Source organism: Juglans microcarpa x Juglans regia, chromosome 5D (assembly GCF_004785595.1).
Source record: "Juglans microcarpa x Juglans regia isolate MS1-56 chromosome 5D, Jm3101_v1.0, whole genome shotgun sequence".
Taxonomy (NCBI): domain Eukaryota; kingdom Viridiplantae; phylum Streptophyta; class Magnoliopsida; order Fagales; family Juglandaceae; genus Juglans; species Juglans microcarpa x Juglans regia.
In genome coordinates, this window is record NC_054602.1 from 570,348 (window position 1) to 580,488 (window position 10,141).

The 10,141-nt window shown below is 36.4% G+C and overlaps 2 protein-coding genes across 2 annotated transcripts; one reads left to right on the forward strand and one right to left on the reverse strand.

The window, feature by feature from the left end:
• Positions 1-519: 519 nt before the first annotated feature.
• On the reverse strand, positions 520-2,358 carry LOC121265418 (protein CHUP1, chloroplastic). Its single transcript, XM_041169045.1, has 2 exons — positions 1,241-2,358; positions 520-1,060 (listed from the first exon to the last, which is right to left on the reverse strand). Exons 1-2 carry the CDS (start codon positions 2,093-2,095, stop codon positions 713-715), a joined length of 1,203 nt encoding a protein of 400 aa, XP_041024979.1. The 5' UTR covers positions 2,096-2,358; the 3' UTR covers positions 520-712.
• A 2,010-nt stretch (positions 2,359-4,368) lies between these two features.
• On the forward strand, positions 4,369-9,023 carry LOC121265376 (threonine dehydratase biosynthetic, chloroplastic-like). The gene is given in 10 exon segments (XM_041168987.1): positions 4,369-4,909; positions 5,544-5,723; positions 5,925-6,135; positions 6,138-6,193; positions 6,570-6,776; positions 6,952-7,200; positions 7,284-7,354; positions 7,625-7,742; positions 8,361-8,495; positions 8,666-9,023. Coding segments are annotated over 10 exon segments (1,860 nt in total). The 5' UTR covers positions 4,369-4,438; the 3' UTR covers positions 8,828-9,023.
• Positions 9,024-10,141: the final 1,118 nt, after the last annotated feature.

Here is a 10,141-nt window from a genome sequence, read left to right on the forward strand (position 1 = left end):
AGCCTCACAAAACTCATTCTACCATCTCAACTCAGTAATATTTCCAAAGAGCTCAATTTATCTCAACTTTCCTCAATATCGAAACGGAGTCTTAATATTAGTAACAATTTTTTTTTTTTTTTTTATGATAATATTAGTAACAATTTAACACGCCTCACTCTCTGTATTACATATTGTGACGCCCATAATGAAGTCGTTACTGAATATAAACATGTTAGGGCGACAAGTGCGGGCACCTTTTCTTTCTACTCTGAAGCTTCTAGTTTCCTCTTTATAACGCAACACTGTCTTCATTTCTCACCTTTGAGAATAAATGTCAAGCCTTTCAATAACCAATTACTCTTCATTTGTTTTTATCCATCTGCGATAATTCTCTTTGGATTATATGTGACTTTTGTATGTCTTTTATATGAAAATATTAAGTTCAAATTCGAGAGATTAAATTTATTTAATTTCTCGACTTCTAAAAAAGGTTTGCATACATTTATTTTCTAAAATTATATTGGCCAAAAGCCATCATAAACAAAATATATACATATATATTGGTTCTTCTACACTTGCTGTTTAAATTTTTAACGCAGCCTTGCAAATAAATATTACAATTCCATAATCTCGTGATCATGCACAGCAGCAAGACCTTCTAGCATGCATGCATGCATGAAGATGTTCCTCTGCCGCGTCTGAAGCACTGTGACTTCCAAAGCACTTACTTTTAGTGCCTTATTTTTTCTTCTACTTTTCCTTTTGCCTTCCCACTTCCTTCCACCCATCTTCTAATCCTTTGGAATAACTTTCCCCTTTTCGAAGCAGCATGTTCGTCATGACTACTCTCAACGACATAGCAAGGCTCATTGTGCTCTAAAAGAGAACCAATTTCTTGGCAACCCTCAAAACATGACGACTCAGGATGGCTCTTCTTGTATAACTCATGCCTTAAGCATGCGTTGCTCCATCTTAAGAAAATCACTTCCTTAATCTCAGCTTCTCGATCCTTCTTGAGCCGTTCCAGTTCATTCACGAGCTGATTGTAAGTTTCCAGTGTTACACCTTCTCCTTCAATCTGCAAAATGAGAACTATACTGGGAATAAGAGGTTGAAACTGGCGACTTTGTTGTCACATTTCAAGCCCAATTCAATGAATCAATAGTCACAGATAAATGGTTCACACCATACATACATACATACATATATATATATATATATATATTTTTACATAAGCAAGGCAGAAAGGTGGTCAAACCGTGGAGATCGATGAAGCTGATGTTTCTGCCAAATCTATCTTCCTCAAAAGTTCATTCTTTTCCTGTTGCATTTGGTCCATAATTGTGTGTAGCTCTTTAACTTTGTCCTCCAATTTCTTGATGATATCATTCCTTGTTTCTAGTGCATCGCAACTTGCCAAAATTGCTGTTTCTCCAGCTTCAATCCTTATATTTTGCTCTCCTATGACACGTGATTGCTTCCTCGTTCTTCTCAAAAGTTTCTTTACCTTCCTTTGAAGCAGCCCATTTTCTGATTTCCAATCTTCTAACAGCTCAAGAACTCCCACATAGTGCTCAACCAAATTCTTGAGTATAATTGTATCCGTCTCCAATGAAGAAATTCCCCTATCCAAGAACTCAACACGGGCCAGCTCCAACAACAACATGTTCTTAAGCTCCATAAGCATGGACTCTTGCTCTTTTAAATCACGGTAACGAATAAACTGATTCTCTAGCTCCCATTCCCTCTTTTCTATATCTCCTATCTTGCTTCTTAGGACTTGAATCTCTTCAGATTTGGCCCCATCCCCTGTTTCTAAATCTTGTAATGTATTTGCAAGACTGCTACAGTCCCAGATCGTCGATCCTTCATCTTCCATTAAAGGCATGCAGGTGGAAGGAAAAGTATGGAAGCTATCTTCGTCTTCAAACCCATCATAAGAAATGGTTTTGAGAGAAGTGACCGGAGTTTCCAACGAACAATCTTTAACAACAGTAACTTTTCTTGTCATGATCTTAGCATAGAAAAAACCAGCCACGGATACAATAGCTAAAGAAACACCAACTTTGAGGAGTGCTGGCTGCATAACCTCTGCTCTTGATGAAGTCTCCATCTTAGAGAAGAACCCAAGATCTAAGGCAAAAACCCAACAAACCTGAAAAAGAATGATTTATTGCCTGGTTGCTTATAATCACCGGTGATCATATTGGTCATGTAATATCATTACTTGGATGACTTTAGATTCTTTACCTTTGTGCTTTCTTGGCGTTCCTTTGTTTAGAGGGATAGTGGATTGTTGCTTTTTGACTATTCCAATTCCCTCCATACCAGTTTACTTTTTCGCTTTCTTAGAACTGTTGAGAATCTTATTCCTTCTGCATGGGGAACTTGTGATTGTTAACATCAACCCGGTGTGATCAGATCGCTGTGTTCAAGTATGTATCGTTGGGCTTTTATCGGCCCGTTTCATTGTTAAACGGGCTGGATCGGAACGTCTGGGCTCGTTTCATATTTATATACAACAAAAATGGAATTCCCTAAATAACATATCATATTGCCTATGTTTTCATAATCTGAAGTTTTTAAGCACGAGTAAAATGCTTTGTGCCTTGCAGTTAATGGTGCAGGCCACGAGGAATATGGCTGCTTTGATTTTTTGGGCCACTGGACAGTGCCACGCATGACTAGAATAAACGGTCAATAATGTACGCTAGCTGCATGTGACAAAAAACTACAACGTTTTTTTTTTTTTCCAATCGCGTTTAATGTATGACTGACAGAAGTTAACGTATCCAAAGATATTAACAATAATTGAAGTTTTGGTTTGATTCTCAATTTGTCATTTCGTTGTTGTTATTGTATATCAATAAAATAAAATATATGATGGTTTATTACTGAAGATGCAAATGGGGTATATGTAGACAAATCAAGACTAATAATTTTTTTTCCCTTGTTTAATGCTATTGATCAGGTTAAGTTATCAGCAATCTGGTCTTATACTCGGATTTCTCGGGCATTAATTTAAATATTTTTTTTATGATGTCATCTCAAAAACCCTTATTTTGGATTGCTAGATAATCTTAAAAGGAAAATGTTAAATATACTTAAAAAAAAACTTATAAAATTTATTTCTTCATATGCCAGTTATCAATATGCTGAAAATCATAAAATTTGAATTTTAAAATAAAACTAATAAAATAAGTATTGTAAGTAAAACAATAGGTAAGCGTAACACTAGTCAATCTTAAACTATGCGAACCTCGCACACTCCTTTTAAAAAATGAATAATACTAGATACAATTATAGGATATACAAGTTCTGCACACTTTGAAAAAATAGAATCTACTATTAAAAAATAATTTTTTCATGCGGGTCATATATCTATCCATTTTTTTTAAAAGAAGCGCGTGAAGTTTACAAATCCTATGACTATAAATATCATTTCTCTTGAAAAATAATGGAGCTACTATTGAAAAATAATTTTTTTATATAGGTCTCATATTTACCAATTTTCTTAAAAAGAGAATATGCAAAATTTATAGCTGTACAAATTATTTTTTAAAGAAGAATTCTCCATTTAATTGATTTGATAAGATTTGATTTGTAAAGAAAATTTAAAATTACAATTTATAACAAATCAAATATGTCAATTAAATAAGAAAAATTATTCTTATCAGCTACTATTTATTATCCACATCTCATATTTTATGAAAAACATCTCATACACTATAAAAAAAGTTATAAGTATAAAGTGTAAAAATAAATAGTAATTGATGAGTATAATTCCTTATTAAATAAATGGTGTGCTACATTGGCTTTCAAGTAGAATTGTTTCCTAAATTATTTCAAAGAAGTTTGCCATCCAGCTCTCTATACACACACCACATCCATTTTAATTTTTTTTATTTCTATTAAACTAATTAATTTTTTCTATTTATAACCTTTACACTACATACTTGTTAAGAGAATAAAAAAGATAAAAAATAAAAATAAATTTGTGGTATAAGAATGATGAACAGAGTTATATGGAAAATGATACTATGTATCTGAATTTATTCTCTCAATTTAACTGCTCATATATTTTATTTATTTATTTATTTTAATTTAATGATTAAAAAATGATTAATAATAATTTTTTTATTTTTAAAAAATATTTAAAAATGTTTAAAATAGAAGGCAAAGTGAAATTTGAACACTTGAAAGTTGAATGGCATAGCAACACTGCTGATTGACCAGCGCCGACCAGATCGCCAGGCTTACGTGTGTATCGTAGCATCAGACTCCAAAGACAACTTACGACAAGTGTCGTTCTATGATTGGCCTTATATTTATTTTTATTCCATACGCGCCCAAGAAAAAAACCCCCACCCCTTTTTACATATGAATTTCCTCTTGAGCAGCCTACAGCACCAGAACGCCGCTCTCTCTCTCTCTCTCTCTCTCTCCCCTCGAAACTATGGAGACCTTCCGGTTCTCACCGTGCCAGTCACCTCTTCTACGCCCTAAGCGTTTGGATTTGGCCCCACATACCTTCATTGGGATCCACAACAACAGAAGGGACCTCGCCGTCAAGACATACATCGCCGCCACGCTATCTGAACCTGCGGCGTCGATTTCCTCAACGGCCGTTACCTCCCGCGACAACCCGTTACACATCTCCACCCAACCCTCCTCCCCTTCTCCGAAAATCAAAGTCTCTCCCGGTTCCCTGCAGTACCCGGCCGGGTTCCTCGGGGCCGCCATACCGGTCCGTACGGTTCCCAATGTCGGTGACGGTGAGAATATTACCGACGCTATGGGCTACCTGACAAACATACTCTCGTCCAAGGTCTATGACGTGGCCATCGAATCACCTTTGCAACTTGCGCCGAAGCTCTCGGAGCGTCTTGGCGTCACGGTTTTGCTCAAGCGGGAGGATTTACAGCCTGTAGGTTTTTTGTTTAATTTCTTTTTTTAATTTTGATCCCTTTCTGTGTGCTTTCTTTCTGTGAATTTTAGAGCTGGATTGGGAATAATGTCCACAAAATTCGATTTTTTATTGCATATTACTGGGTTGATTCTTCAAATGTGGCATATATATTTATGCGTATTTTAAAAATTTCTGGCATTTTATCTTTGGAAGGAACCCACTTTGTAAGTTATGATTTAATTTCATGCACATACATTTATTATCTATATATATGATGGACAGAATTTGCTGTGGAAATATATTGATTATGTAACTGGATTATTTATTTGATTAAATTCAAGCAGGTGTTGACTATGATTTACGGGAGCAGTGCGTATAACTCCTGTAGGTTACATATGATATTTTCTTTTATTTTTATTCGTCGTCTTTTGGCAAATGTTCCATTGCCTATATGGTGAAACGTGGTTGCTAACTTGGGTTCCGAGTTTGAAATAGAAATTTTGTTTGTTTAACATGCCAGAAAGAATTTGAAACAATCAGACGGCAGTTGCTTCCTGTGTTCTAACTTTTTCAACAGTATGGGCTAGTTCTGTGTTTGACTTGGGAATGCAGATCACTCAATACTCATGGTTTGTTCGCACTGGTTTTGTAGGTTTTCTCTTTCAAGCTGCGTGGAGCTTACAATATGATGGCAAAAATCCCAAAAGAACAGTTGGATAGAGGGGTTATCTGCTCATCAGCTGGAAATCATGCTCAAGGGGTTGCATTAGCTGCCAAGAGACTTGGCTGCAATGCTGTGATTGCTATGCCCGTCACGACACCAGAAATCAAGGTGCATTTTAAATTATGTGGCTTTTTAGGGGGTTGCGTCAGAAGAAAAGAGTCCTAGCTGTTGCTCAAACGTTGTTAGCTCCCCTTATAAGAACAATCCAGAGGGTCTAGTCATGAGTGCAAAACTCACGCTGGGTGCATATGCAATTTCTCAGTAGAAAAAAGTTTAATTAATTGAGTTATGGGTTTCTTCATTTTACAGTGGCAATCTGTCGAGAGGCTGGGTGCAACAGTTGTTCTTGTGGGGGATTCTTATGATGAGGCACAAACATATGCCAAAAAACGGGCCACAGAGGAGGGCCGTACATTCGTACCTCCTTTTGATCACCCAGATGTCATCATGGGGCAGGGAACTGTTGGAATGGAAATTGTGCGACAAATGAAAGGTCATTTGCATGCAATCTTTGTGCCTGTTGGGGTGGTGGGCTAATAGCTGGTATTGCTGCTTATGTTAAGAGGGTTTGTCCTGAGGTATATTCATTATTGTTTAAGAATTCCTGTGCGGTGGTTTTTTAACAAGAATGCAGTGTTAGTTTTAAGGTTTATTTGGTATATTTTACGGTAATTATATATTTTGAGCCAATAATTATATATTTTAACAAAAAAAAAAGAGCCAATCCCAGACTAACATTTTTCTGTTGTCCTTGAATGGCATTGGTACTGAATTTAATTTCTATATTAAATGGTTTTGAGGCATGTGCATGGGTTCTAGGGGCTTCAAAAAGTCTTAACAATTTTTTTTCCCTTTGTTCTTCTTTTCTTTCTGTCTGATGTGGCATTTGCTTTACGTGTTTCTTAATAAATAATGCAATCCATCAAGGATAATTTTCTGCTATACTTTATACAGGTAAAGATTATCGGGGTGGAGCCCTCTGACGCGAATGCAATGGCACTATCTTTACATCATGGTCAAAGAGTGATGTTGGACCAAGTTGGAGGTTTTGCAGATGGGGTAGCTGTCAAAGAAGTTGGCGAAGAAACCTTCCGCATATGCCAGGATCTGGTAGATGGTGTAGTCCTTGTAAGCCGTGATGCTATATGTGCCTCAATAAAGGTGAGGCTAGTTTCTTGGTTTGATGTTTGTGGACAATCTCCTTTGTTTCAAAGTAATATTTATGCGTCAGTGTGTAAATAAAACTGTGTCTGATTCAACTGTATTTCCTTGGAGAGTTTGAACTCTCAAAATAATGGCAGATTAAACACTTATAATATCATTGCTGATGTTGCAGGACATGTTTGAGGAGAAAAGAAGCATTTTAGAACCAGCAGGTGCACTTGCTCTTGCTGGAGCTGAAGCATATTGCAAGTATTATGGTCTCAAGGGGGAAAATGTTGTAGCAATAACTAGTGGAGCAAACATGAATTTCGATAAACTGAGGGTGGTGACTGAACTAGCTAATGTAGGTCGGCAACAAGAGGCTGTGCTTGCAACTGTTATGCCGGAAGAGCCTGGAAGTTTCAAATGCTTTTGTGAACTGGTAGGTCAATATAGCTTCAAATCAACTTTTCTTGCAGATCAGCTTACTTGTCCATGCCATGTAATGAATGGTTGAGTTGGCAGGTGGGATCGATGAATATCACCGAATTCAAATATAGGTGTAACTCTGATAAAGAGGCTATCGTTCTATACAGGTAAAGCACATGTCAATCCGTATTAGTTATGAACATATGCAGTATCTTTTCTGCTGATGTTTATTTCTTTTTTTGTTGAGTAAGTTTGTGTTCAATAGAGTACTAAACTTCTATTGGTGTCCATCTTTTGGAATTTGGGGACATTTTTGGTTTGGATATCATCAACAGTTTACTAGTTCCTTTATTTAGGATTTATGAGAGATGATTAAGTGATCAATAATAACTTCAGAAGCTAGAAAATCTGATTATTCCTTTTGATATTGTGTGCAGTGTTGGCGTTCACACAGTTTCTGAACTCGAAGCACTGCAGAGGCGGATGGACTCTTCTCAACTTAAAACTTACAATCTCACAAATAGTGACTTGGTTAAAGATCATTTGCGTTATTTGGTAAATTTATTCTCTGAATGGATATTGGTTTTTCAGTTTTGGGTTTGAAATCTTTAATTTATTTTATGAATCATGGATAGTACTTTGACACGTTTCTTACAGTTTGAAAGTATTGGTGCAGTGACATATCTTACCATTGAACAAAAAGACATGAACTTTACTGCAGGCTTAGAAAATCTTTCCAAATGGATGGGTTCTAATCATAAAGTTGACACATTTCCACTGTTCCAAAGAAGAAGAAATATTAATACTTGCTTGTTTTCACTAACCATCTCATCTAATCATTATAATTTCCCAAACTCCCATACAAAATACAATAAAAAATTCAACTTTTTCAAATCCAAAAAAAAAAATAATAATATTCTAATAATATTTTATTCAAAGTTCAACTCATCTCATCTCATCTGTGTAAACAAACGTAGGTCCATTTCCAGTTGAAACTGCACCTGTTGGATGAGAAACAATTGCCCCTTTTTCCTTCTATGAGACACTTGTGCATCGTTCACTGGCTTCAGTTCCAACATATACTAGATTTAAGCAATTCCCTCCCCCATATTAGTATCTGCTTGTAGCTGTGCATGATAGCACCTAGATTAACTCATTTTGGATCTCTTTCAGATGGGAGGCAGATCAAATGTTCAAAATGAGGTTCTTTGTCGGTTTGTATTTCCGGAGAGGCCTGGTGCTCTAATGAAATTCTTGGATTCTTTTAGTCCACGCTGGAATATAAGTTTGTTCCATTACCGTGGAGAGGTTAGTATAAAAAACCAACTGTTCCTAAACTTAATGGTTTATAGGGTGGATTATACCTGTTTTCAGTTAAATAACTAGATCAAACCTCTTGTTTCAATAAATTGTTATTATACCTATAAAGAAAAAGTAATTTGATCAAACCTGATATCATTCTTTTCTCTCTCCAACAGGGTGAAACCGGTGCAAATGTATTGGTCGGGATGCAGATTGAAAGTTGTGAGATGGATGAATTTCATGACCGCGCCGATAATCTTGGATTTGATTATTTAGTGGTAAACAATGATAAGGACTTCCAGCTGTTGATGCATTCAGTAGAGCCAACACTGCAATAGAAACCCCGAGTGTTCCTTTGAGTGGGATCGGCACCAGACTTGTTAAGATGGCCAGGGAGGGAAAACAGAAAACGTCCAAACGTCGTTCCAGTGGTAGAGAAGTGAGACAAGTTTTCTATCTTTGTTGTTTATGATAGGGTTTTATTTGTATCAAATGAAAACAGCGGGCAGGGTGTTTTCCCTTGCCGTTCCCTCTGATGTTTGACCAGAAATAGATGGGGGGGCTTTGGAAAAGATTGCCCTTGTTCTTTTGGGGCAACAGAAACGGCTGTGCTATTGAAGCTCCACGTGTTGATAGAACAAATTTCGGAATTTTGATTTGTAACGGCACCTTTCTGCACCGCTTATATCGAAGTCCAATCGTTAATTGCAAGGTTAATGTGTTATAAAGAAATATAAAACCAAGGGTCTTTTGTCAAAAAGAACAAGAACTAATAAAATACTTGCAATTGAAAAAATATAAATGCTTTTAAGATAATATTAAATGATAAAATTAATTAAAGAAATGATGAGATAGTTTAATTACAAATTAAAAAAAAAAAATGCTTTAAAAATTATATAAGATTATTCATAGAATTGGGCGTTAAGTTGATCGAATGAAGAGTATCAGATATAGTTATTATAATGATTGATACACAACGATGTACTTGTTTTCTTGCGTAGATACATCAAACAATGCACGCATATGGTGTCCAAACCCCTAGCAGGGTGGATATAGGCAATTAAATAGCTCCTGTTTCAGAAATGATGATGATGTTTTATATATATATATATATGAATGTGCTTGTTATCTTTTACGTAGATACGATGCACGTTTATGGAGGCCAGACTCGTAGCGATGGTGGGTAGGGAACAAAGTACCCTGGTGGTGGTGCGTGTATTGGGTTGGACTATCTACAGAGTATTGGGTTGAACAAAAGTACTCGTAGCTAAAGTCTTGTTTCAAGCTCTTCATTGCAGTATCTAATATCTATCATATCTACAGAGAAGCGAATATGATAGCTGATTTCTTAGCTAAGGAGGGAGCAAACAGTAATACTAAAGAGTTTACTGGGGCAGATATTGGACCTGGGAGGCTTCGGCGACTTTTGCACACTGATAGTTGTTGACTTCTTGATTTACGTCGATAATGCATTACTTATTTGTTTGGCTTTAAATGGTAGTTCCTCCGCCTGAGGGTGTTTTAATAAAGGTTCTGTTTTCCAAACAAAAAAGTGTATTTGGTTGGACTACTTGCGGACTCACCCCACCACCCTCCACAATCCGAGAGAGAGAGAGAGAGAGAGAGAGAGAGAGAGAGATTCATGCTTCCAT

What these genes read in the sequence shown, in the direction of transcription:
- LOC121265418 (XM_041169045.1), bottom strand. Translation starts at nt 2,095, where the DNA reads ATGGAGACTTCATCAAGAGCAGAGGTTATGCAGCCAGCACTCCTCAAA. An exon ending in CAGCTTCATCGATCTCCACG is followed by an intron (nt 1,061 to 1,240) that starts GTTTGACCACCT and finishes CTCATTTTGCAG; the next exon opens with ATTGAAGGAGAAGGTGTAAC.